This window comes from Mustela erminea, chromosome 7, assembly GCF_009829155.1.
Source record: "Mustela erminea isolate mMusErm1 chromosome 7, mMusErm1.Pri, whole genome shotgun sequence".
In the NCBI taxonomy this organism is placed as follows: Eukaryota; Metazoa; Chordata; class Mammalia; order Carnivora; family Mustelidae; genus Mustela; species Mustela erminea.
In genome coordinates, this window is record NC_045620.1 from 23,482,207 (window position 1) to 23,509,726 (window position 27,520).

General features: G+C 46.3%; 2 protein-coding genes and 1 pseudogene across 4 annotated transcripts in view; 1 reads left to right on the forward strand and 2 right to left on the reverse strand.

Moving 5' to 3' along the window:
* Positions 1 to 18,814, forward strand: part of GSS (glutathione synthetase) — a 29,069-nt gene extending 10,255 nt beyond the window's left edge. For both annotated transcript variants that reach the window (XM_032350885.1, XM_032350886.1), the window contains 10 exons: positions 2,574 to 2,649; positions 2,932 to 3,071; positions 3,753 to 3,869; positions 9,750 to 9,830; positions 9,932 to 10,009; positions 12,030 to 12,096; positions 14,925 to 15,119; positions 15,600 to 15,681; positions 17,092 to 17,281; positions 18,272 to 18,814. In XM_032350885.1, the coding sequence (XP_032206776.1) occupies positions 2,574 to 2,649; positions 2,932 to 3,071; positions 3,753 to 3,869; positions 9,750 to 9,830; positions 9,932 to 10,009; positions 12,030 to 12,096; positions 14,925 to 15,119; positions 15,600 to 15,681; positions 17,092 to 17,281; positions 18,272 to 18,395 (1,150 nt within the window). In that variant the 3' untranslated portion in view covers positions 18,396 to 18,814. The remainder of the gene's footprint in view (positions 1 to 2,573; positions 2,650 to 2,931; positions 3,072 to 3,752; positions 3,870 to 9,749; positions 9,831 to 9,931; positions 10,010 to 12,029; positions 12,097 to 14,924; positions 15,120 to 15,599; positions 15,682 to 17,091; positions 17,282 to 18,271) is intronic.
* Positions 10,397 to 11,840, reverse strand: LOC116595735 (annotated as a pseudogene).
* A 400-nt stretch (positions 18,815 to 19,214) lies between the features above and the next one.
* ACSS2 (acyl-CoA synthetase short chain family member 2) overlaps positions 19,215 to 27,520 on the reverse strand; it is a 47,485-nt gene continuing 39,179 nt past the window's right edge. For both annotated transcript variants that reach the window (XM_032350883.1, XM_032350884.1), the window contains 11 exons: positions 26,856 to 26,993; positions 26,163 to 26,333; positions 25,708 to 25,841; positions 25,380 to 25,512; positions 25,242 to 25,298; positions 24,972 to 25,052; positions 23,503 to 23,611; positions 21,433 to 21,501; positions 20,917 to 21,093; positions 20,240 to 20,314; positions 19,215 to 20,097 (listed from right to left, as the gene is read on the reverse strand). In XM_032350883.1, the coding sequence (XP_032206774.1) occupies positions 19,970 to 20,097; positions 20,240 to 20,314; positions 20,917 to 21,093; positions 21,433 to 21,501; positions 23,503 to 23,611; positions 24,972 to 25,052; positions 25,242 to 25,298; positions 25,380 to 25,512; positions 25,708 to 25,841; positions 26,163 to 26,333; positions 26,856 to 26,993 (1,272 nt within the window). In that variant the 3' untranslated portion in view covers positions 19,215 to 19,969. The remainder of the gene's footprint in view (positions 20,098 to 20,239; positions 20,315 to 20,916; positions 21,094 to 21,432; positions 21,502 to 23,502; positions 23,612 to 24,971; positions 25,053 to 25,241; positions 25,299 to 25,379; positions 25,513 to 25,707; positions 25,842 to 26,162; positions 26,334 to 26,855; positions 26,994 to 27,520) is intronic.

The window sequence follows — 27,520 nt, forward strand, 5'->3', positions numbered from 1 at the left end:
CTTAAGGGCTGGGAACTGCTGGAACCAGGGGACCAGAAGACTGGGGAGCCATGAGGTGTTGCTCTGGCAGCCGACTTGGCTGGGTGGGGGACAGGCACTCCCCAGAAGAACAAAAAATAGTAGACTAGATGTCGGGAGGTCTGGCTTCTAATCCTGGCTCTAATCCTCACTTGCGTGGCCTCAAGAAAGTCCCTTTCTTTCTCTGGGCCTCGGTTTCTTCATCTGTGAAGTGGGGAGATGGCCCACATCTAAGATCCCTTCCAACACTGAACATTCCGTGATTCTCTGATCCAGAGTTCTATTTGGAATTAGGGAAGGTCAGTGTAGTTTTAGAGAAAACAAAGGACAGAGAAGATTATTAGGCATGAAGTCAGATTTCCTACTTCTTTCTTGCTCCCTCAGGCCCCTTATCTCTGGAAGAGATGGGGTATAGACTGGACCACACCCAGGGCACTGAGGCTGTAGAACCCCTGAATGGCTCATCCCACCCACCCCTTTCTGTCTCTTCTCCCTTGATCCTTTTTTTCTCTTCAGACCCCGAGGCAAGGGAAATTACTTTAGAATTAAATTCTTTATTTTAGAATTAAATATATATATGTATGTGTATATATGTATGTGTATATATGTAGACAGACTAGACATCCATACTTGCATGTCTGATTAATTTTCCAAAAGAAAACAATTTATTTCATTACAGACAAATATTTTTTAAATATTTTATTTTAAACTAATCTCTATATCCAATGTGGGGCTCAAATTCACAGCTCTAACACCAAGAGTTGTATGCTCCACCAACTGAGCCAGCCAAGTGCCCCAGACACAAAATCTTTTAAAAATGTGCACATTATGGGGGCACCTTGGTGGCTCAGTCATTTGAGTGTTCAACTCTTGATTTTGGTTCAGGTCATGATCTCGGGATTGTGAGATCAAGCCCCAGGTTGGGCTCCACACTGAGCATGGAGTCTGCTTAATTAAGATTCTTTCTCTCCTCCCTCTGAAGCTCACTCCCTGCTTGTGCTCTCTCTCTCTCCTTAAAAGAAAAAAAAAGTGCCCATTGGTGTGAGGTTGAACACAAGAAGGGATCTTAATGGTAAGAGGTTTGAAAACCAATGACTTGGAGCTAAAAACCCAATGAGTTAAGAAAAACAAGCAAACCATGAGTTATGAATGTACAAACCCTACCACCACCTTCCCCCCAGATCTTTTTTGGGGTGAGCCTGGCTTTTGTACCTGTGATTCTGGATTGTGAGGTTTATGAGCAGCCTGATTTATGACCTGTGCCCTAAAGACTCAATGATAATGGAGACCTCTGCTGTCCTTCTCTACAACCCTGCATTCCCTATTTCCCTGTCTCTGAAACACACACAAATCCTAGCTTGTAAGGGTATAGAGCCCCAGGATTACACATGCTAAAATTGCAGCATAGGGTCTGGGCTTGAAGGGGAGCATCTCTTCAGAAAAGAGATAATGTATCTTAACTTTTCTGGAGGTTGAAGCCCAGCTGGGGGCTGTCCTCACCAAGGGTTGGAAAGAACCCTTGGGAGAGAACTGGCTGGGGAACAGAGGAACTGCAGGGCAGGCCTGAGCTATATGGGCTCAGTGGGGTCCCTGTAACAAGGTGAGCCCATGAGTCAGGCTTGACTGCAGAGACTGCCCTGAGTCTTGACAGACAAGTGTGGTGTTGGTTACTGGTGGGTGTCTCTTCCTGAGGTTCCAGAAAAAACCATACTAGATGGGCTCCTACGTTGTGTCACATGTCCCAGCAGCACACTGAGCCATGATGATTAGCTGACACAGACAGACGCAGGCAGAGATAGCTCTACCCTCGTGTTTATAGTCAAATAGGAGGAATTTCCAGAAATCAAATGGAAAATTACAACCTAATCTGTGCTATAAAGGAGAGGTCCACAGTGCTCTGAGAGCACACAGCAGGGAAATCTGATGCAGACATGGAAGGCTACCCTGAGGAAGTCACATTATATGGGGACCCGCTGAAGGAAAAAATATACGATATTTAGCATGTATCAGAAGAACCTCTGGGGCACAGGGCATAACCGCTGTCTTTTAATCTCTGAGAGTTGCTGTGTAAGAGGTGAAGAAGACTTGTCCTTGGAGGTCCCAGAATGCAGGAGAAGCTATGAGGAGACTTAATGTTAGGTCAACCAGAAGGCTAACCAACTATCTGCCCTATTCAAAGATGGAATGGTTTTATCACCTTCCATTTTTAGTTTCTTTTGGGGCCAGACACTAGGCTCAGTTCTGTACCTTTCACAGCTCTTTTGCCCTTCACCACAACTCTAATTCTTTTCCTGTTAATCTTTCACTTTCATCTTTCACAGATGGGCAAACTGAGACCCAGAAATTTGCCCAGTAGTGAGTGGTGGAGCTGGAATTTGAACCCAGCTCATCTGGCTCTCCAACTGGATTCTAAACCACCGTTCTCTACCGGGTTGATGTGGGTGTACAATTTTGGGTCAGTAGACCCAGAAATTCATGAGGCAATAGGCAAGAGTGGAACTACTTGACCTTTATGGTCCCATATAGCCTAGAAAATGCTCTATTTCCTTCTCCAGCACCATCAAGAGGGACAATTTCACCGCTCATCTCTTCGACATCCACAAGCAAGTCCTGAAAGAGGGCATTGCTCAGGTAACCAGTCCCCATCCCACCCCAATGCAGGATGTGTGCCTCCCTTTTTTGACCAGAAGAATTTGGCCTGAGCTCAGGGGAATCTGCCTGTCATTGGTCCCCACTGAGTTTGTACATCAGTGACCAATCTTGGGGTGACCATAAGAATGATTCCACTGAGTTTTGGAACATTAGCCAGCAACTCTGATCTCTATGTAGAATTCACGTTTCCTGTCTGTTCCAGGGCTAGGCCCTCAGTCAGGCCCTGCGCAAATGTACTCAGCCTTCAGTTTTCCCCCCCAGACTGTGTTCCTGGGCCTGAATCGTTCAGACTACATGTTCCAGCGCAATGCAGATGGCTCCGCAGCCCTGAAACAGATTGAAATCAACACCATCTCTGCCAGCTTTGGAGGCCTGGCCTCCCGCACCCCAGCTGTGCACCGGTGGGTCCCTCGGGCAATACTGGGCACACTGGTGGGGTGAAAGCCTAGTAGGCCTACAATTACAGGCGGGGGCAGGGGTCTCCAATTCTGACTGTGCCCTCTTGGGACCTGGGCCCTGTGTTTCCCCTCACAGCAGTTTCCACTTGTAATTAGGTCTTAGTATTGCAAGGAGAGAAGGGACCTCGTGATACATCTAGTCCTGCCCCCTCATTGTACAAGGTAGTATTCCAGGCTGAGGAAATAGTATCTGAGGTGAGAAGGAGCTTTGAAGGCCTGAAAAGAGTTCAGGATCTGTGGCAGAGAGGGATCAGTGACTTCCCATTGGAAGGCGGGACCCTAGCAGCAGCCACTTCCGGCCAGCAGTGATTCTCCATGTTGCCGTGATTCCGGATGGTCTGCAGCCAGATTCCAGATAGCAAGCACCTGGGGCTCAGGGAAAGGAGTCCCAGCCCAATGAGAGGCTGGTATAGAGTAGGAACACAGGGTCTCAGGGCTGTGGGCACGTGCACAGGGCCAGAGTGTGAGTGTCCCGGTATATTCCAGCCTGAGCACGGTGATAAGATGCATTCTTAGTGTTCAGCTAATTCTCAAAAGTGGTGTTCCTGTCAATGTCTGTGAGTCACAGGCAGAACGGTCTTCCAGATCCATCCAATTACTGAACAAACGTCTCTCTTCCAACAGACATGTTCTCAATGTCCTGAGTAAGACCAAAGAAGCTGCCAAGATCCTCTTCAATAATCCCAGCAAGGGACTGGCCCTGGGGATCGCCAAAGCCTGGGAGCTCTACGGCTCAGCCAAGTAAGGGGGACAAAAAGTGGCCGCAGAATCCTGATTTAGATGCAGTATTCATGGCTGTAGCAACTGTTTCTTTGCCCACCATTATTAGGAAAGAAGAGATTTTTTTTCAGGAAATAGAAGCTTACACCTTTAAGTGCCAAGATTGTTTTAATGGGGCTTGGGGGCTTTCTTCTTAAATAAGAGATGCAGACTGTAATTGAATCTTCTCTTGTTGGCTAGAGGTCCTCATTATCCTTCAGTGACTGCAGTATCTGTCAATTACTGCACCTTGATGTAACAGAAGGCAGAGAAGCTACCTAGACTTAGAGAGGTATGGGAGGCCATTTCCTGCACTAATGGTCCCAACTGTTAGGTTTTATGCTCCTGTTCCTTTTCTTCAAAGATTTTCTATTTCTCTACTCTCAGCTCTTACTTCATACAGCGGTCAGTGTGCTTCCTGTCCCCAGACCTCCTTTCTGATTTGCTGAGGTTTGGGAAAGCAGGTGGTCTGGGTTGTTATGTAGTGTCTAATGAGCGTGAGAGCCTCTTTGATGAGAAAATGCATAAGGTTCGATTTAGGGATTCTGTTGTGTCTGTTTTAGCTGCTTAGAGGCATTTTTTGCTTCCTTCCTATTTCTCAACCGTGTTCCAGATGTATAAGGATGCCAGGTAAGTGACTTCTGGATAAATGAGGGGCCACTGTACCAACAGTTGTTGCAATGTTTACATAGCTTTAATAGTTAACCCTTAATGAGCACTTCCTAGTGCCACACTTTGTGCTAAGTACTTTACACGGATGATCTCATTAGATCCCCCCATCAAACACTTGGAGATAGAGACCACCCATCTCCCATTTTATAGCTGAGGAAACGGGTTCAGAGAAGTGAAGTGAATTGTTCAAGGTCAAATGGCGGGTTGGTGGTAGAGCCCAGAGTCTACCACCTCTAGAATCTTCATTCTTAATCACTTTATTGCCTCTGAGAGAGCCTCTCTGGGCCTGCTAAGCCTCACTAAGACTCAAGACACGTTGGACTCTGAGTATTTAGAAGGCATCAGATGAATACTTTATCAAGTAGAGCTCTTAGCTAAGTTGTATTTTAAGAGACGGAAGCCAGGAAGGAGTCAGCCGGGGAACTGCTGATGGACAGATGCTGCAGAGGGTTTCTCCAACTAGGCTGTGAATGACATGCAAAGACTCATGTGCCCAGAGCTGGGATCTGGTGCGTAGGAGCTGTGGGCGCCTGAGCCGGGACTGGCTTCTCTCATTTTGAAAATCAGATAGGCACTCCTGCTCACCCAGCATGTGACCTTCACTAAGTCCATTCTTTCCTCCGAGCAGCAGTTTCCTCATTTCTAAAATGGGGATGATAATAACAATACCTAAAAGGGTAGAAGTGACCATTAAATGAAAGCATGGCTTTGAAAAAATGCTATGAAAAAACTTGGTAAGAAATGGAACAGTCTCTTCAATAAATGGTGTGGGGGAAACTGGACAGCAACATGCAGAAGAATGAAACTGGACCACTTTCTTACACCATTCACAAAAATAAATTCAAAATGGTTGAAGGACCTCACTGTGAGACAGGAAACCACCAAAATCCTCGAGGAGGACACAGACTGCAACCTCTTTAACCTCAGCTGTAACAACTTCTTAGTAGTCATGTTGCCCGAGGCAAGGGAAACAAAAGCAAAAATGAACTATTGGGACTTCATCAAGATAAAAAACTTTTGCACAGCAGAGGAAACCATCAAATAAACTAAAAGGCGCAACCTTTGGAATGGGAGAAGATACTTGCAAATAACATATCTGATAAAGGGTTAGTATCCAAACTATATAAAGAACTTACATAACTCAACACCCAGAAAACAAATAATCCAGTTAAAATGGGCAGAAGATGTGAATAGACATTTTTGCAAAGAAGGTATTCAGATGGCCAACAGACATATGAAAAGATGTTCAGCATCAGTCATCATCACAGAAATACAAATCAAACTATAATGAGATATCACTTCATACCTGTCAGAATGTCTAAAATTAACACAGGAAACAACAGATATTGGCAAGGATGCAGAGAAAGGGGAACCCTCTTGCACTATTTCTGGGAATGCAAACTGGGGCAGCCGCTCTGGAAAAGAATATGGAGGTTCCTCCAAAAGTCAAAAATAGAACTATTGTATGACCCAGCAATTGCACTACTAGGTATTTACCCACATAACAGAAAAATACTGATTCAAAGAGATAAATGCACCCCAATGTTTATAGCAGCATTATCAGTAATAGCCAAATTCTGGAAAGTGCCCAAATGTTCGACAACTCATGAGTAAATAAAGAATGAAATCTTGCCATTTGCAACAACATGGATGAAGCTGGCATGTGTTATGCTAAGAGAAATAAGTCAAAGACAAATACCATATGATTTTACTCACGTATGTCATTTAAGAAAAAAAACAGATGAACATAGTCGGGGAAAGAAAAAGAGGCAAACCAGAAAACAGACTCTTACTGTTTTGTTTTGTTTTTTAAGATTTTTATTTATTTGAGGGGCGGGGAGAACAAGAGCAGGGAGAGGGAGAAGCAGACTCCCCGCTGAGCAGCGAGACCCATGCAGGGCTCGATCCCAGGATGCTGGGATCATGACCTGAGCCAAAAGCGGATGCTTAACTGACTGAGCCACCAGTCAGTGGCTTTTAACTACAGAGAACAAACTGAGGGTTACTGGAGGGGAGGTGGGCAGGGGATGGGTTAAATGAGTGATGGGTATTAAGGAGGGCACTTGTGGTAAGCACTGGGTGTTGTATCACTATATTCTACCCCTGAAACTAATGTTACACCAAATGTTAACTAGCTGGAATTTTTTAAAAAAGAGATTTTATTTATTTATTTGACTGAGAGAGAGATCACAAGTAGGCAGAGAGGCAGGCGGCGGGGGGGGGGGGGAAGCAGACTCCCTGCTGAGCAGAGAGCCCGATGTGGGGCTCAATCCCAGGACCCTGGGATCATGACCTGAGCCGAAGGCAGGGGCTTAACTCACTGAGCCACCCAGTGCCCCAACTAGCTGGAATTTAAATAAAAGCTTGAAAGACACAAAAACAAAAACAAACCTTGGTAAGGATCATTTTGTGGTACTTCCAGTAGTAGTTGTAGTAGTAGTAGTAGTAGTAGTAGTAGTAGTAGTAGTAGCAGCAGCTACCTTCTAAGAGTACTAGTTTCATTTTACAGAAGAGCATACTGAAGACTCAAGAGAAGTGGAATAGCTTGCCCAAAGTCACACAGCTAGTAAGTGTAGAATTCATGTCTGTCTGCCTCTAAAGCCTACTTTCTACTGCATTGTTCTGCCTCCAAGAGGAATGGTCCCATAGTATGGATTGAAAAACTAAGGCTCAAGCATTTATAGAGCAGGTGAATTTTCATCAGTTATACCATAATTTTTGAGAATTTTTTTGAAGAAGCCTGGGTATGATGTATGATTCCTATTTAGGTAATAATTATTCAAACTCTTTCAAAATATTAGTGCCTGTGGTTAGAATGAGTGAGGATAAGAAAGGACTCTTGGTATAAATTGTTGGGAGCTATGATCAGCCAGCACACTACTGCCACTTTACCTTCCTTAACTGACAACTTTCCTAGCCCTGCTCCCAAAAGACTGTTCAGAACTGAAGGCAGGAGGAGGTAGAATATGTTTTCTGAGTCTCTGGCTATGATTATTTGCCAGAGGGCAGGCTGACTTAATCTGGGAATGCAGTTCCACTTTAACCTACAGCCTACAGCCTCCCTCCTCTGCCTCTTCTTGGAGGTGGGCCAGCCTGGGCTAGGTGCCACCTTCCCACCCATGAGCAGAGCAAATCAGGCTACAGTATGAAAAGCAAGGCCATTGGCCTTTGGGACTCTCTCAACAGAGGATGGCTTATGAGAGCACCATTTCTAGCTTGTCTCTCTGATACCCAACTCAAAGCCAAGACTCAGCTCAATGTCATGTCTGACTTTAAGAGATTTCAGACAAGCCAGGAGGGGAGGCATACTAGGACCTGTATTTCAGCTAAGTGGAAAGGAGTCACACAGAATATAGTCCAGGAAGCTCAGTAGAGTAGAGAAAAGCAGAAACAAACAGACCACAGGCCAAGTACAGGAGGAAGGAATCCATTGCTTAGATTGCTGGGCCAAAATCTAGCCAACCAAGTTTTCCAGCAAATATCCGTAGGCACACAGCAAAATGGAGTTTGGTACTCCATTACTGCTGAGTATTGTCCCTCAAGATCATCTGGTCAGAGACTGGACCTTTGATAACTAAAAATAGCCTGACTGATAGCCAAATAGTTCTCTGGCATTAGCTTCTTCCAGAGGCCTTGAGCTCCTGCTTCTTTAAGAAGTATGAGGATAAACTCAGGGTTGCTGGAGTGGAGAGGGGTGGGGGGGAGGGGTAGCTGGGTGATGGACGTTGGGGAGGGTATGTGCTATGGTGAGTGCTGTGTATTGTGTAAGACTGATGAATCACAGACCTGCCCCCCTGAAACATATAATACATTATATGTTAATGTAAAAAAAAAAAAAAAGAAGAAGTATGTGGATAGCAGAAAGGAAGAGGTCAGGGAAGCCTCAGTGATCCCATTAATACCGTGGAACATAATGTGTCCCTATGTACATCACAGAAATGTTGGAAGGCACCAAGAGATAATGCTTTTATAGTTGGCTCTCTAAGGTTCTATGGGATTCCACTGAGCTAGTCTAATGTATCATACAAGGGAGTTGGCGGAAATTGGAGGGGGAGACGAACCATGAGAGACTATGGACTCTGAAAAACAATCTGAGGGTTTTGGAGGGGCGGGGAGTGAGAGGTTGGGTGAGCCTGGTGGTGGGTATTATGGAGGGCATGTATTGCGTGGAACACTGGGTGTGATTCATAAATAATGAATTCTGGTACACTAAAAAGAAATTTTAAAAATTAATTTAAAAATTGGAACTATTAGGGGTGCCTGGGTAGCTCAGTGGGTTAAGCCGCTGCCTTCGGCTCGGGTCATGATCGCAGGGTCCTGGGATCGAGCCCCGCATCGGGCTCTCTGCTCAGCAGGGAGCCTGCTTCCTTCTCTCTCTCTGCCTGCCTCTCTGCCTGCTTGTGATCTCTCTCTGTCAAATAAATAAATAAATAATAATAAAATAAATAAATAAATAAAATCTTTTTAAAAAATTGGAACTATTAAAATTTTTTTAAAAACATACACTTATATTATATGCTTTATAATCTAGTAATATGGTCGTTAGCCTCCAACCTCCAGCATTATTCTTCTATAAAATATTCTTCAGTACTTTCACCTATTTATTCTTTCAGAAACATTTTAAAATCATTATTTTTAAGCTCTTAGAAAAAGTCCCCTTGGGTCTTGGGGATGATTTTAAACCTAAATTTTAATTTGCACAGAAAATTAACATCAGGGCGCCTGGGTGGCTCAGTGGGTTAAGCCGCTGCCTTCGGCTCAGGTCATGATCTCAGAGTCCTGGGATCGAGTCCCGCATCGGGCTCTCTGCTCAGCAGAGAGCCTGCTTCCCTCTCTCTCTCTCTCTGCCTGCCTCTCCATCTACTTGTGATTTCTCTCTGTCAAATAAATAAATAAAAATCTTTAAAAAAAAAAAAAAAAAAAAAAAAAAAAAAAGAAAATTAACATCATTGCAATATTTCATCTACCTAATGGAGAAGGAGCAGAGACGTGTCCCATTTCTTCAGGTTTACTAGTTTCAGGAAATAATGTGTTAACAGCCTCAGGTATCACCTGAGACCCTCCTGATTTGAGAGAATATCTGCTCTTTCAGCGAAGCTGTGTTCTCATTCTCACTCCTGAAAGACGGTCGGATGGAGGGAGGTTAAGCTTCGTAGCCACTTCTGCCAACTGTGTTTACTCTTTCCCCAGGGCTCTGGTGCTACTGATTGCTCAAGAGAAGGAAAGGAACATATTTGACCAGCGTGCTATAGAGAATGAGCTACTAGCCAGGTAAGTAAAGGAGGGGAGACCTCCAGATATGGCCCCAGGATCATGAAGATCCATTCGGAACAGAGCAGCCATTCCTTCTGACCTTTGTCCATCTTTTCCAGGAATATCCATGTAATCCGTCGAAGGTTTGAAGATGTCTCTGAAAAGGGGTCTCTGGACCAAGACCGAAGGCTGTTTATGTAAGTGTTCGGGGAGCATTCCCCAAGGATCTGATAGAGGGCTGCTTTGGGAAACTCATCCTGTCAACCATTTCCTCCAGTAATCCTTTCTTCTGGGAGATATGATGGCTTAACTTTCCTCCTCTGAATTTCAGGGGTAAAATACCCCATCACCTCAGGGAAGTTTGGAGAAGGCTGGTCATGTTCTGCTTCTAAAGGGTCGTTTGAGAGGTAATGACTTTCTTGGTAAGGGCCTTCTTAAAATAACCTTGGTTCGAGTGCCTGGGTGGGTCAGTTGGTTAAGCATCTGTCTTCAGCTCAGGTCATGAACCCAGGGTCCTAGGATTGAGCCCCTCATCAGGCTCCCTGCCCAGGGGGGAGCCTACTTCTCCCTCCCCCTACCTTGCTTGTGCTCTCTCTTGCTACCTCTCTCTCTCAAATAAATAAAATATTTTTAAAAATTAAATAACCTTGGTTTTCATATGCCCCTGGGTTCCTAAAAGTTTTCTTGCCCCTCTTCATAGCTGGTCAATTCAGGCCAGGGCAGTTGGGCTGGGTAGTCAGGGAGGAAGAGGAATAGTTCTTTCATTCTTCCATTGATCTCAGAGCTGCTCTCTGAGCCAAGGCAAGACCTCAAGGGACCTGGATTTGTGTTCCAAGCCAGGCCCTGTGCTTCTCTCCAGGGGGATTCCACTAAGTGACTTTAGTACCACTTAATTGGGTAGCATTGCTTGCAACACACATATTTAGATGTGGAGCTTTATGTTTTGTTTTGTTGTTGTTGTTTTTTTAATTTGTGATTAAAATTAAGAACCTCCATGAATTTCACAATACCACATACTATTTTCAAAATATGATTTTATAACAAAGTCATTAATTTACTTTCTAGATATATCAGACAATATTAAAGAAATCAAAGGGGGAAGATATTAAAAAAGACAGTCTAGGAAAAAAAAAAGACCGTTTATGTCTTAAGATGTCTGCGTTTTTATTCTGTAGTATTTCTAAGACTGTGTCCATAAAATGCAAGCAAAAAAGGAAGAAGCCTTGGCAGAACAAAAGGGATGCACACTTGATGGTCAGATCGATTTTAAATATTCATGGCATATAGCCTAGTCCGTGCTCTAGCTCCATGACTTGGGCTTTGTTGGTCTTCTGCTGCTCTGCTACACATTTGCTAATGGATTATCCAGATTGGGAGCACTTAACAAAGCCTGGATTGATAAGGGAACTGTGCAGATTTGCAGTGCTGGGGTACACTTATCTTTCAAAATATCTAAACATATTTTCCCCACTTCTCTACATTAGGATGATAAACTTTGGTCATGAAACATACTTTAGGGGCTGCCAGCAGGTGTTCTTCTAAAAGAATAGTTCAAGTTTAAAAGTCCCTCCCTCAAAGGGGAATCCTGGGGGGCCAGCAATGACCACATGAAAATCGTGGGCATTGTTCTCATGGGGTTCTGCTTTAATGCCAGGAACTGGTTCTGCCAGCAAACATTGGGTTTCCTGGATAATCCTCGGGGAAGCCTGGCCATCTTGTCAGATACCGAGTTTGGCCTCTGGTCTCCACTCAAGGCAGTTTGTGTCTTGACTAGACTCAAAACTTTGCATCTCCATACCCTCACATCCACCATTTCAAAGAATCTCAACCTAGTTTCAGCTAATTTAAGTAGTATAAGTGTGTTTCGCTGGGCATGGCAATATGATTCCGATACTCAGTAATTTTTGGCCCTTTTTAAAAATTTATTTATCTGGTTTGATTCTAGTTGCCTTCTTATTTCCCTCTGGCCTTCCTAGATTGACTCTAGATCTGGAATATTCTAAAGCATTCCTTACTGCATATCTTCATGTTTTTACTGGAAGAAGTGGTGGTGTGGGTAGCTATTTTCATTGCTTCCAATGAACCCCGGTCTAGGCAAGCTATGCAGACTGACTTTGAAAGAAACCAAACTCATTTTGATCCATCTTAAAATACACTGAACTGCTGAACGTATCAGTTATAATTTAACACAGCAGCTTTCTCTATCCTGTGTTCTAGGGACGGCCAGGAAGTGGCTGTGGTTTACTTCCGGGATGGCTACATGCCGAGTCAGTACAGTCCACAGGTTGGTATTTTGTTAGACCATTCTCTGCCTCCTAGGACCCACCACGTTCCTCAGAGACCAAGCTCAGGCATCACAACAACCTGGGTTTTTCCCTGAGCCCTGGCCTCAGTGATCCTCAGGGAAATTACTGGTGGAACCTCCTATTCGCCCATAAGTTTTTTGCTACCTCTCATTCTCTATAAACACACTGTCTTCTAGAATCTGAATCCTCAGGAATCCATGTTGCTTCAGCCTTTCATACTGTTTCTAGGGATATGCTGGCAAATGTCATGTTTCTCAGGGGGAGAGCCCCAATTTGTAGCATTTAGTGATTTCTGTGGTATACTCCCATTGTGGCCAATTTCAAGCTAGCCAACTTAACATTTCTGGGCAGAGTTAGAAGGAGTTGGGTACAATCAGCTCTGGCTAGCTAATGCAAACCAGTTCCACTGTACCACTGAACATCTCCTCCTGCCAACTCTTACTTCTCTTTTATTTGTGTCAGAAACTTTTTCTGTCCACTCATGTTAATGACAATAATGATATCACCTTATCTTGCTATCATACCATGTGGCTTCAAAATTACGTTCCACATCCATTATTTCCTTTAATCCTTACAACCACTGTGTGAGGTGTATAATTATCCCCATCATACAGAAACTAGGGTTTGGAGAGATGCAGAGGCTTATCTAATATCCCACAGATTCCCAGGCTTTCTGATTCTCAGTCCAGAGGCATTTCCAGTATATCATTATTCTCCTCCTGCCCCAAATCCACAGCATGGAGAAGCTAAGAAGCTCTGCTTTCACTTAGGAGAAATAAGTTAGAAAATACCATGAGCAGCATGATAGGGATCATGAGACTTTGGCTCTGCCTCTGTATGACCACAGGCAGGTTCCAGACCCTTTCTGGGCTCAATTTCTCTAAGTTGAGGAACTCAAAAAATTGAGGGAGCTCCTTCCAGATGTCTAATTCTTTGAATATATGATTCTCCCTAAGACCTGCTTGTATAGGAAGCAGCTCCGTAGAGGTGGAAGCTCTGTAGAAGGTCCTTTCCTCTAGAAAGTGGTTAGGAGTGGGGGGAACTTGCCAACTAGAGAAGACAAAAACTGTCCATTAGGAAAATGGATCCAGGCTCCAGGAGAGGACGTAGGGGAAAGGGCCAAAGAAATCTTTAAAAAGAGAGAAGAGGTTGAGCTAACAGGGAAAGGAACTTGAGCATAAGGAGGACATTTTAAGGGAATTGAGAAACTCAGACCAGGTGTAGAATATGAAGATAAAATCTGCAAGGCTTAGTGACTTGCTAGGTGAACTTAGGAAAGCCCCTGCTCATCTATGAATTTTGCTTCCTTGTTCCTAACATAATGGAGTACTTCTTTGGGTTTATCTCTGATGTTCTGGGCACCTGTAACTCTGCCTGGAACATCAAAGGTGGCTGAGATTATTAGTGAAGACCAGGCAAGGGGGTGGAGGTGGAATGATTGTATCAAAGGGAGGACAGTGTGGGTGGGAGTGGGTGTTGTTCCTCAGGCCTTAGCCTTCATCCTGCTGTGGGCAGTTTGATGTGGTCTGGAGTCAGGGACAGGCTATCCCCCCACTGTCAGAATGGGGACTAGAGCTGGGAGGCATGGTCCTCTGCTGTTAAACTGCCTCTTAAGCCCCAAACTCCTAGAAGCCACAGAACTTACCTGCCTCTCACGCCCCAAATTCCACAGCACATACAGCCTATGATTACGCACCTGCAAGGCCTTTGCTCTTATTATTCTGCTAATCTGAGTACGCCTCCCTATTGAGTCTGACCCGTCTACCTGACTACTCAGATTTCACTTCGTTAAACAATAACAAATAATTGTTGAGCATTTACAAAGCCTCAAACACTGTGTTTTAGACACTGGGGATACAATAGGAAATAAGACAGACAACAAGGGCTGGAGCTCACATTTTGGCCGGGGAGATAGTCCTCAGAAAGTAAGCAAAAATAGAAAAAAAAATTTGTTTTGTAGTTGAGGGAAACTCTTTGAATAAAACAGTAGGGTGAAAAGATAGAGAATTATGGGGGAGCCCACATTAAATAGGGTGGTTTCAGCTGAGACTTAAGGAGGAGAAGGATCCAGCCATCCACTGGAAAAGCCAAAAGGAGAAGAATTCCATGCAGAAGGGAAGGCAACAAATGCAGAGGTGGAAATGGTATTTGTGTGTTTGGCCTGTGTGACCGGACTATGAGAATGGGATGGAGGGATGTCAAGAAACTGACATGGTTGAAAGAGGGCAGGAGGCAGATCCTGAAGGTTCTTAGAGTCTGTGGTGAGGAATTTGGATTTTTTTTTTTAAAGATTTTATTTATTTATTTGATAGACAGAGATCACAAGTAGGCAGAGAGGCAGGCAGAGAAGAGGAAGCAGGCTCCCCGCTGAGCAGCCTGCCCGACACGGGGCTCGATCCCAGGACCCTGGGATCGTGACCTGAGCCGAAGACAGAGGCTTTAACCCACTGAGCCACCCAGGTGCCCCAGGAATTTGGATTTTATTTGGAGTACATTAGGAAGCTAAATTCATACACAAGTGTTCCCCCTCTTTCAGACATCTTCATCCAATTTTTCTATACCCTTATCCCTTTTGTAACTTCCCTTTTAATAGTCATGCACTGTTGTGCTAAACTGTGAGCTCCCAGAAGGCAAGAATCCTACATTTTGGAAGAATCCACATCTGTCTCCCAAAGATGTTGTGGTGACCCTGGGAGATAATGAAAGTGAAAAAAGAAAGCATGATACCTGGCACCTGAGAGATACTCGACAAAGGTCAGCCAAAGTAAAATAAAATAGAATTTCCTTTGGTTTCATCCCTCTGCAGAACTGGGAAGCACGCTTGCTGCTGGAGAGGTCACGTGCTGTCAAGTGCCCAGATATTGCCACCCAGCTGGCTGGGACGAAGAAGGTGCAGCAGGAGCTGAGCAGAATGGGCGTACTGGAGATGCTGCTCCCTGGCCAGTCTGAGGCTGTGGCTCGCCTCCATGCCACCTTTGCTGGCCTCTACTCACTGGACATGGTGTGTGGGTAGCCTCTTTCTCCTACCACAGACTTCCCAGGTGGCAGGAACCCAGAACCCAATGTGTTGGGGAGGCTGGAGCTGGTAGTGGGCTAGACTTGGGTTAGTGATGCAGTGTGAGAACCCCTAGAGCCCTGGGGAGGGGGACTGGAATCCATCGTGAGCTCATCAGCAAAGGGGAAATGGGGTAGGAGGTGGAAAGGGGAAGGAGCTGAGCTGGACAGCAAGATTTGGGGAGTGTCTGTATGGGCTTTCCAGGCCTTCTGCTGCGGAGCCATGAACTATTGCCAGAGGAAGCTTGTTCTCATTGTATTTGCTGCTTTAGGGGTCTTGTTGGGGGTCACATCCAGACAGTAGCATCTAGTTGGAAGGGGCTATCACTCGTCCCTTTCCTGCTCTTCCTCTGATGCTGCTCTGCATAACCAGAAGGACTGCCTCTGGTCTAGAACTGCTGGTGATTGGTCTGTTGCCTCCTGCCAGGGTGAAGAAGGGGACCAGGCCATTGCTGAAGCCCTTGCTGCCCCTAGCCAGTTCGTGCTAAAGCCCCAGAGAGAGGGTGGAGGTAAGTGCTTTCACCTTTGTAGTGCTGCTCAGTGGAAGGGGACAAGCAGGCTGTTAACAATGCCGATTGGCACTTGCTATGGACAGAGCCCCAGACTCTGGGGGACACAGGAGGAACTGACACAGGCCCTCATCTTGGACAGTGTCCCAGGAGACCCTGTGATCAAGTGCTATTGAGCACAGGGAAACCTGACTAACCATAATTGGAGGGTTTGGACAAATTTGGTCTGAGATGCCTGTGGTTAGATGGTGGGGAAGTGGGATAGGGCAAATCAGGAGGTTGGATGTCTTTCTGCCTGGTTTGAACTCCTTGAGGGCAGGGATCATGGCTGCCTCACACACCCAGAGAAGATGAGTTTTGATCTTGGTCTTAAAGGATAAGGAGGAGTTGACCAGGTCGGGAAGGAAGGAGAGCATTCCGTACAGAAGGAGCAGCCTCAAGTAGAGGCACTGGTCCATGGAAGTGTATGTTTGGGGATTGATGAGTAACTGGTGAGGCTGGGGTATAGCATGAGAAATGGGAGGAGGCAGAGACTTGGGCTAGAAAAGATGTTTTGAGACATCATTATAAAGGATATTGAAAATATATAAGAAATTGGATTTCATCCTGAGGGTGCTGGGAGTCCATTAGAGAGTTTTAAGGAGGGAAGGGACACATGATTGATACAGGATCCATGTTTCAGCCATAGTGGAGCTTGTCCTGGATGAGGGGAGACCTTGATAACAGAGACCACAGAGGAGGCTGGTATAATTGTCCAGAAGAGAAATGCAGAGGCCTGGGCTAGGGCTATGACATTGTGGAGTACAGATCTGAGTACACATCTGAGCTAGTGACATGTAGTGGAGAGGGAGGAATTAAATATGACTCAGGAATGCCTTTCACCTGATTGGCAGTAGGAGGATTCAGGAGGGGGCGGGTTCAGGCAGAAGTAATGAGTTCTATTTGGACATGTTGAGCTTGTTTTGGGAGCCCATGGGATATCCATGCGATGTCTAGAACAGTGAACTTAAGTTAAAGATTTGGGAGTTGACAAGTCATAGAATAATAGATGGAGCCTTAGAAGAGATTGTAAAAAAAAAAAATTATGTACATAGAGGAGAAAACAAGAGTGGCAGATGGATTCCTTGGGAATCCCAATATCCCAATATTTAAGAGGAGCAGGAGTCAGTCAGTTAAGGAAAGCCATAAGCAGGCAGAAGGAGAACTAGGGCAGGATAGTGTGGTGGAAGGTGTGTTTGCTTGTGTAAGGACTCGCCTGTTGAAGTGGCATTCCCTCTTTGGGAACCAGGCCTGCCCTGCTTCACTGAGCTGGTGTCAGGAACTAAGGCTGCTGCCTTGACCACAGAAGTGGGGACGCAGAGTGGAGAAGGTAGGCAGAGGATGCAGGGTGACTGCCCGGTGCCATTGCAGGTAACAACCTATACGGAGAGGAGATGGTACAGGTCCTGGAGCGGCTGAAGGACAGCGAGGAGAGGGCCTCCTACATCCTCATGGAAAAGATTGAACCTGAGCCTTTTGGAAATTGCCTGCTGCGGCCTGGCAGCCCTGTCCGAGTGGTCCAGTGCATCTCAGAGCTGGGCATCTTTGGGGTCTATGTCAGGTAAGCCAATCAAGAGGGTCTCCTTGTCAGAGGGTCAGCCAAGCAAACCTGGAGGAGGCAAAGGACAGGGAATAGGAATCCTGGGCTTCAGTCCCAGCTCTGCCAGTCCCTCGCCATGTTACCTGTTTCCTTAATTAATAAATGAAGCCAGGCACCCAAGACCATCCCACATCACAGGGCTATCAGATGGAGCCCAGATGAGAAGTGTTTTGTAACTATAAAGGAAATTATGAGTAGTATCAAGATGGATGAGAAAGTAGCCTTGGACTAGAAGGAGACCCCAGGGAAGAAGAGAATTTGGGTCCAGTTTCCAGGCCACCAGGGATTCTGGGGAAAGGTAGGTGGGGCCAGCTAGAGGATAATCAGTGCCTTTGAAAGGCTGAGTGGCCCCTGGGTTTGGATTTGAGCACTAAAGAATCAGGAAAAGAAGACTGCTTGGGAATTTGTAGGGAATAGTTCCTGGTCCCTTAAATCACTTCCTGCAAAATTTGTCCTTCAAGATCAAGCAAGGTAGGAATGGCAGATCCGACCATGCTCTTGATCATAGCTTTCTCTCTATGTAATCTTTCCCTCTAACCACTTATAGCAGCTCTGCCTGCCACTTCCCTCCAAACCTACCACCACAGCCATCTTAAGAGAGAGGTAGAGAAGGAAACTTAACAGCTACAGAACATGAAATGTGAGCCTGGGATCATGCTAAGTGCTTTTCCTGCTTTATTTAATCCTTGTGACCATCTTGCAAAGTGAGAGGTTTTAACTCTATTTTAAATTAAGGAAATTGATATTTAGAAGGGCTGAGTGACTTGCTCAAAGGCACAGAGCTAGTAATTTCCCAGTGAGGACGCAAATCCAAATCTGATTCTAAAATCCTAGCACTTCCTTGGGTGTAGTGAGTCACTCATACACTGCTCACGTGGGACCAGGAAAGGTTTTGGGTGTGTGGGCTGTCTTGGTAATGGGGTTGTGTGTCTCCTGCCCCCATTTCTACAGACAGGGAAAGACACTTGTGATGAACAATCACGTGGGACATCTGCTTCGAACCAAAGCCATCGAGCATGCAGATGGTGGTGTGGCAGCAGGAGTGGCAGTCCTGGACAACCCGTACCCTGTGTGAGGGCACAGCCAGGCCTGCCCAGACTTGACTTCACTTAAGAGACCTTCTATCCCTGTACTTGTCATTCCTCTCCTAGCCCCTCTGAGGGCCTTCCCTTCCTGCACCTTGGGAGGGCTGGTCTCCTCAGTTCACAGAAGGGTGAATGCTGAGTACATTCCCCCGGCTTTCCCATCTGAGGACCAGAAAAGCTGTGTTTCCCTGAGGTGAGATCTAGAGGCTCCTAAATCCTGTGAGTGTGGGTACCTGATTTGAGGGAAGGGTCCATAACCCTGCCACCCTCCTCTCAACCCCTCACCAGCCTTTCCAGCAGGTTCCAGTGTTTGATCTAGAATAGGACTGAGAGGTAGGAGGAGGGCAGTGAAGGGGCATAGCCTTTCCCCACTTCTGCCTTAAATAAAACTACATTGCTGATTCTGTGATTCCTTGGTGTATACATTTGGTGGGGTCGGCACACTTAGAGCAGGAGAAATGATCTGGCTATTATCAGAGTCTCCCTAGCCCCAGACCGTAGGATAGAACCCTGAAGTTCCAATCTTTAGTCACTCACTAATGCTTCCACAGGATCATAGAAAATAATGCAGCTGTGATGGGACATCACAGGCATGAACTGGCTTCATTTGCTTTCCTGCTTAGTTCAGGAGCTTGCCAAAGGGCCTATGAGTGAAGCCCCCTGCCTGCAGATGCCCGAACCAAAAGTTCTGGAAGGAGGATATTGGGAGTATTCCTGAGGAAAACCACTCCCCTTCCCATCCACCACACAATTCAGAGCAGCTCGTAAGTATACAGTCGGTAAGATACCTAAGAAAACAAGTTACCACCTTTTTAAGGTCATAGACTTTATTCCTACAATCAGAACCTGGGCATGACTGGGGCAAGAAAAGAAGAGTTTCGTCTGAGAGTATCTCTTATGGGCAGGACTGTTCATGGAAGGGTGGGAACAGAGGACAAGGAAGACAAGTTCTTCTGGCCCTAGGAACAAAACACATTTATTCCAGCAAAGAAGCAGGTAGTCTGAAAACCGTCTGAAACAGCCTGTCTGCACATCCCCTGAAGCAAATGGGTAGACAAACACTGCCGTCTGGCACAAAAGAGAATTCAGATCTAGAACAGAAGCAGCAAAGTATTTAAAAAAAATAATAATCAATTGTTTTGGGACACAAAGACAGGTGTTTCGAAGGGCAAATGCATACCCAAGATAAGTGCTGGTGCTTCCTGAGAGAACTGATATAGGATTACAGAGCTGCCTCCCTGCTTCAGTCTAGACCCTCACTTGCCCTCTGCATACTTAACTTGGGTAAGGGACATGACCTTCAGGTCCCTGTTCTGGGCTCCAAGGGCTCTTACAGTCTACGGGCACAGCAATCTGAGGCTAAGCTGGGCCGCGTCTCATCTAGGACCCACAGGAAGTTGCCTCCACCCAAGGGCAAAGCTGGTCCTCGGTCCCAGACAGCTGGTCAAGGGAGGTGGTGTGGGTCAGCACTGGCCCTCAGCACTCCTGGGTGGGGGCAAGGGGAAGGTGGGCAACACTTTGGAAAGCCAAGCAGGGAGAAGCCTGGGTAAAGGGCAGGTCTCGTTTACTGGATGGTCAGGCAGCGGTGGTTGAAGAGCTGGCAGATGACAGTTGGGTCAGCCACAGTAGAGGTGTCCCCCAGGTCGTGGTCATTCTGAGCAATCTTCCGAAGCACCCGCCTCATGATTTTCCCTGGGGACCACAGAATTCTGGTTACCTAGTAATAGCACTGACCCACTCCAGCCCTGCCAAAAACGCTTCCATCCACACACACTCCACCACCACTAGGCCTTGGCCAATCCCAAACCCAATCCGTTGAGGCCTCTGAACATACCTGAGCGGGTTTTAGGCAAGCCAGGTGCATTCTGGATATAATCCGGAGTGGCAATGGGGCCAATCTTTTCTCTAACTGTAACCAAGAAATCATTAAGCATTTCCTCAGTACCCTTAGCGAGGCTCCCAAAACCAAGGTAGAGATGGCTTTGTTCCCCACCTATTTCCTCCTCAAGGCCCTGCCCACAGAGTAATTTTTACAATCACTGCCTGTCTTTCTCTCTTTTTAACACATTGTCTTTTACTATCCTGTTTTATTTTAATCTACCTTCGTGGAACTCAGACTCTAAGAATCAGCCCGCTAGAGTTTAAAATCCCACTTTACTAGCAGTGTGGCCTTGGGCAAATGATTGAACTTCTCTGAGCCTCAATTTCTTCATCTTTAGGATGAGAGTAACAATAGGATCTATTTCACAGCGCTGATTATAGGGATTCAATGGATTAATGCACTTAAAGTACTTAGCCCAGTGGTAGCACAGAGAATTCTATAAATGTCAGCCATTAGTATCCTAGTGGAGAGACTAGTAGAGACTGAGTGGGAAGAGGACAATCAGCTCCTAAGACCCCCTGGGATCCGTTCGTAGTTTGCGGCTTGCTCTAGCCTCTCCCCAACACCTTGCTGTGGTAACTGGGTCGTCAGGTCAGACCCTACAGTTCCTACTTAGGGATGCTCCTCACTCTGCTTCTTGAGCTCCTCGGTGAGGGTGGGGCTGAAGGTGTAGCCATCGCACAGGGTGACAAAGCAGTAGAGGCATTCGCCCTTCACAGGATGAGGGTGGCCGACCACAGCTGCCTCTGCAATAGCCTCATGTTCCACAAGTGCTGATTCCACCTCTGCTGTGCTCAGCAGATGTCCTTGTCAAGGGAAAGCAAGTGCCATGAGAGAGATCCCAGCCTCTACCCCAGCCCCTGTTCCATTCTATGCCTCCAGGGCAGTCTTGGTCTGGTCAAATGGGGAAGCCCCTTCATTCATTCCTCACATGACCTGCTTCAGTAGTCCCACCAACCCAGTTTCCCTCCTCTAGGCACATTCCAGTGTTTATCACTCCTCCTCCAAATCCTGTATCCAGAACCGAATACTTCACTCCAAGCATGGTTTGTCTAGAGGACATCCTGGCTGGCTCGGAATGCTTTGGCTGGGACTTGCTGGGAGAGTAGTTTTAACAAGAAGGAAAAATGGTTCCTGGCCCTCACCAGATACATTCAGCATGTCATCAATCCTGCCAGTGATCCAGTAATAGCCATCCTGGTCCCGCCGGCAGCCTGGAAAGAGAAGAAGTGCACAATGTAATAAATATCCCACAGTAGGATACTCGACCCACATCACCAAACTGCTATACTAATAGCCCCCTAACAAGTCTTCCTGCTTCTGAACTTGCCGATATGGTACAGGTTCCAAGAGATCAACACAGATTTCCACTTTCTGATATTCAGACTCTTGTGTAGTCTTCTTTCTCATTGTACTAGGGTAAGTCTGTGTAATCAATAGACTTTGGCAGAAGTGATGGTATGTCATTTCTTTTTTTTTTTTTTTTTTTTTTTTTAAAGATTTTATTTATTAATTTGACAGAGAGAAATCACAAGTAGACGGAGAGGCAGCCAGAGAGAGAGAGAGAGGGAAGCAGGCTCTCTGCTCAGCAGAGAGCCCGATGCGGGACTCGATCCCAGGACTCTGAGATCATGACCTGAGCCAAAGGCAGCGGCTTAACCCACTGAGCCACCCAGGCGCCCCGGTATGTCATTTCTTAAATTAGATTCTAGAAGACACTGTGGCATTCTCTCGGATGATCTGCTCTGGGGGGAAGTCTGCTGCCATGTCACGAGTAGCCCTATGGAGAGGCCCATGTGGTGAAGAACTGAGGGTTCCTGCCAACAGCCACATGAGTGAGCTTGGAAGTGTATCCTCCAGGTTCAGGCAAACCTTCAAATGACTGTAGCCTCAACCAACAGTTTCACTGCAATCCATGAAAGACTCTGCATGAGAACAACTGGCAAAGCCACTCACAAATTCCTGATCCTCAGAAACTGTATGAGATAATATTTGTTGTTTTAAGCTGCCAAGTTTTGGGGTGATTTTTTTCCATGGCAATAGATAATTAATACACCCACCTAAAGTCTGTTCTCCATAAATCAAAGTTATTTTCTAAATAAGAAATCAGTTCTTATCACTTCCCTGCTTACAAGCCCTAAAGATCTCCCCCACTGGACACAGGATAAAATCCAAAGTCCTCCCTGTGGCCCAGTAGGCCCCACATTATCTACCTCTCCAACTTCATGTAACATTCTTCCCTTTGCTCACTACACATCAGCCACACAGGCTTTCAGTCTGTTCCTCAGACATTTCAAGTTCGTGTCTCTGCACAGAATACTCACTCACATATCTTCCCATGCCTGGCCTCCTCCTCACCCTGGAGGTCTCTGGTCAAATATCACTGAAGTGAAGACGCCTTCTCTCACAATCCCATGTATGGTGGTCATTCCTTCAGACATTCTTTATCCTGTTACCTATTTGTTTTTCTTCATAGAACTTGTCAGCAAGATAAGCTTATTTACTTGTTTGCTGAATTTACTGTCTGTCTCCCCTTACTAGGTATAAACCCCATGGGAACAGAGACCTTGCCTACCTTATTCATGGTAATATCCCCCGAAATTAGATCAGTGTCTAGACATAGTACATGCTCAGTAAAAAGCTATGCATGAATGGACTGGTGGACAGGGATGCCTGGGTGGCTCAGTGGGTTAGAGTCTCTGCCTTTGGCTCGGGTCATGGTACCAGGGTCCTGGGATCGAGCCCCACATCAGGCTCTCTGATTGGCAGGGAGCCTGCTTCCCTTCCTCTCTCTCTGCCTGCCTCTCTGCCTACTTGTGATCTCTGTCAAATAAATAAATAAAATCTTAAACAACAACAAAAACGAATGAATGGATTGGTAGACAGAGTCATGGGCAAACATAGGCTCCACACATGAGGATGCATATGACATAGTAATACACGTTGCTACATGCCCCATTTCTTTTAGCACAGGAATGGTGGAAAGAAGAACCTCTTTACTCATATATCACATCAGGTTGCACCATGGTGAGACCCTCTATGCAACACTCATTCCTGCTCTTACAGTCTTCTCTATAGCACTACCTGGATATTAGACACTGACACACAGAATATGTTCCTCTGTTTTTCTTCCCACCAACCAATTCTTCCTGAAAATGGAAGGGTAAGGTACATGTCAAGGTGGGAGATATGTGAAGGGGATGGCCAAGACTCACCATCTCCTGTTACGTAGTAACCAGGAAACTTCTTGAAGTAGGTGGCCTCAAAGCGTTCATGGTTCCCATAGACTGTGCGCATGATTCCTGGCCAGGGCTGCTTGAACACCTAAGGAGTGGGAATGGCACAGTAGTACATCGGCTATACTGTCTCACTTTAAGCCTGGAGACACTGTCACACTCACAGACTGGACAATCACAGTTTTGCCCAACCTGATTAGAAATGGCCTGAATGTCCTTCCTGAGAAGTAGGACAAAGCACAGGCTTTGAAGATAAACAATCCAGACTGAGAATCCGCGCTCTGCTACTAACTGTGTGACCTTGGGTTGGTAACTTTACCTCTCTAAGCTTCAGATCTTCTGTAAATCACAGAAAATAATCTCAACCTCCCAAAGCTATTGTGAGGATTGGATTAATGGTATGTGGAAATTGCCTAGTACAATGTTCTGTTAGTGATAAGCATTTAGTAAATTTGAGTCTCCTCAGGAAACCAAGTCCAGTTTGAAAAAAATGAAAATAGTCATATAAATGTGAATAATTATTGGGGCACCTGGTGGCTCATTCATTAAGCATCTGCCTTTGGCTCAGGTCATGGGATAGAGCCCTGCATCAGGCTCCCTGCTCAGCAGGAAGCCTGCTTCTCCCTCTCCCACTCCCCCTGCTTGTGTTCCCTCTCTTGTTGCCTCTCTGTCAAATAAATAAATAAAATCTTTCTTAAAAAAGTGAATAATTATTGCCCCAATCAATAATGTCCTGTGGTAGAAGATCGAAGAGATGGATGAAATTCTAGGCTAAGGTCAGAAGGTGTGGATTTAACTCCTGTCCTTGTTACTAACTTGCTCTTAGTAAAAGTAAAGTGGGATAGAAGTGGAAGGTGGGGGCTGATAATCTTCCTCCAAGTACTAACATAAAAATCACAACAGCTAACATTTGTTAAATACTGTCAGGTTCTATGCTAAATCCTTCAAAAGGATTATCTAATTTAATCAATCCAGCAACTTGAGAAGACAAAGGTACTATATAGCCCTATTTTACAAATGAAACTTAGGTTCAAAGGGGTTGGCTAACCTATTTGAGGTGACAGAAGAGGCAGATCTAGGATCTGAACCCAACCAGCCTGACTCTGGAGCCTGTATGATTTTCTACTATGTTATGAAGACTCCTTTCACACTAGAATGTTTGTCAAAGGAAGAATTAACACTAAGTCTTCCAGATCCAAAAAGGCATCATCAGGAATCTTTGAGCAGAGCCTTTAAGAGCCAAAGTGGGCCAAAAACCAGAGAGGCAGGCTAAATAGCCAGAAGATTTCCTCCAGGGTCTCACAGAGGATAAACCCTCAACCATGGAGCTTTAGCCACAAGCACCTACCAGTAGAAATTAGGTTCTAAACTCTGAAGCAAAGTACAGCATCCCTTGCTGTACTCTTTCCTCCCAACTCCTCAAAGACATCCAAGGGTCAGGACCTCACCAGGTAGCCTTCAGCTTCACCTTCCAACTCTTCTCCAGACTCATTCAAAATTGCAGGAGCTACACCAAAAAACGGGAAGGTCTAGAAACAAACAGGAGACAAGACTCAAGGAGAGGAATGAGGCAGCTGTGACTCAACTCTTTACCTCTCCCAGGGACCCTGAGAGCCCCAGGTTCCTCAAACATATTAGTCTAGTCCCCTACCCTCTACCTAGGCCCCGAGACTCTTACTCCTGTCTAGCCCAGGACCAGCCAAGGGAACCTCACTCACAGCAGAACCAGGCTTCATGGGTGTGGCACCGGGGAGGGGGGTCAGCATATGGCCACCCTGTGGAAGTCAGAAATCAGGAGTTTGAGTCAATCTTCCCACACCGTCCCTCAGCCCCAGCCTTCTGAATCCTTTACTCACTGTCTCTGTCTGCCAGAAGGTGTCCACGATGGAACAGCGCTGGGCACCTACCACCCGGTGGTACCACAGCCAGGCCTCAGGGTTAATGGGTTCACCCACTGTGCCTAACACCTGTAAGGAGGCCCGGCTATGCCTTGGGCAGGGGAGTGGGAAGAAAGGAAAGCTCTGAGTACCACTGGGAACCAGGAAGACATGCCCCAGGCTCTTCTGCCCCTTCCCCTATTCTAGGCCAAGGAGTTGAACAATGGAATGGAAAAGACTGTACACAAAGGCCAGCCCCTAGCTCTGAGGGACACCCATGGGGCAGCAGCTGGGGAGGGGGTCTCACCGGTTGACAGGCTCATCTCCAAACTTCATAAGCAGGCGGATAGCCGTGGGTGCTGTGTAGAACTTGGTCACCTTGTACTTGTCCACGATGCTCCACAGGCGGCTCACATCCGGGTATGTGGGAATCCCCTCAAACTGACCCCAGTGAAGTCTGGTCATTCCCAGTCCTTCCCAACAGTCCCTCACTTCCTCTGTCATAGCCCCAGGCTCAGTATTTTGCCCTTTCTGATACACCCATGTCTTCACTCCCTTACAGACAAGCCAACAGACATTCCAACAGACATTCCCAGTCAGTATATACAGCCCCTCAGAATTCCTCTTTCTCCAGGGAACAGGTCATTGTGTAAGTCCCTGTGTCCCTAGACCAAGTGGCCTTGGGAGACTGTCACCCAGGATCACCTTGTCCTCCCCTAAGTAGGCCAAGCAGTCAGCCATGGGTCCCAGCTCCCTTCTCACCAAAACACTGGTGGCACCATTGGCCAGTGGCCCATAGGTGACGTAGGAATGGCCGGTGATCCAGCCAATGTCTGCTGTGCACCAGAAGACATCCTCCGCGTGGAAGTCAAACACGTACTTGAAGGTCGTAGCCACATAGAGCATGTAGCCTCCAACAGTATGTACCACACCCTGCAGGAAGAATAGGGCCTTAGCTTGGGGACTTGGGCTCACCCCCACAGACCACCAAATGTAGTCTGGGCAGAGCTAGAGGAAGATCCTCTTCATGGATTCTGGCCCTGCCAGGCCCCCTTTTATAGCATCCATCTCCTATCCCCTTTTCTCCATGTTCCCATCTCACACACCATACACATGCAAAGTCATCATTCATATCCACACCCTAAGATGGTATTTCTGAGCCACCTGAAATACTCTCATATACACGAACAGAAAATCACTTCTAAACTCTACACAGGGGGCGCCTGGGTGGCTCAGTGGTTAAAGCCTCTGCGTTCGGCTCAGGTCATGATCCCAGGGTCCTGGGATCGAGCCCCGTATCGGGCTCTCTGCTCAGCAGGGAGCCTGCCTCCTCCTCCTCTCTCTCTCTGCCTGCCTCTCTGCCTACCTGTGATCTGTCTGTCAAATAAATAAAATCTTAAAAAAAAATAATAAACCCTACACAGTACACACACACGCACACACATGCACACTTGCCTTGGGTTTGCCTGTGGAGCCACTGGTGTATAGGATGAAGAGTGGGTCCTCAGCGTCACACCATTCAGGCTCACACTCATCCTCTGCCTCTTGCATGAGTTCATGCCACCACAAGTCAACCCCTTGGTTCCAGGAGATCTGCAGGGTTAGGAAGACAGGAATGGGCAGGGAAGAACTGTGAACACCTCACGACAGGAGCCCAGATATACCTACCTGGCACCAGGAGTTGGAGAAGTACTGCCAGGTGGAGGTGCTGGGGTGCGGAGGAGAAATGTAGAGGGTGAATGTGACAGAGAACAGGGGCAGAACAGCAGGCTTCCTGGGCATTCCTCACACTCGGCTCCAGAGCTCCCCTTATGTAGCCTCAGGCTGAGGAGGACACCTTGGTTGGTCCTTCTCATCCTTTAGTTCTTAGCTTAAATGTCACCTTCATTGAAGGGCTTTCCCTGAACAGTATCTGGTAGATTCCTAAACCCGCCCTCACCCTTGCTATTATTCTTGACCATTACACCCTATTTTCTTCCTATATGGTACATATTTCTAATTATTTGGTTATTTGCTTAATGACTATCTCCCCAACTAGATAGTGGGGAGTCTTTTTCTTTCTTTCTTTTATTTTTTTCTTTATCCCCAACACCTAGCAAAATGCCTGGCACTCAATACAC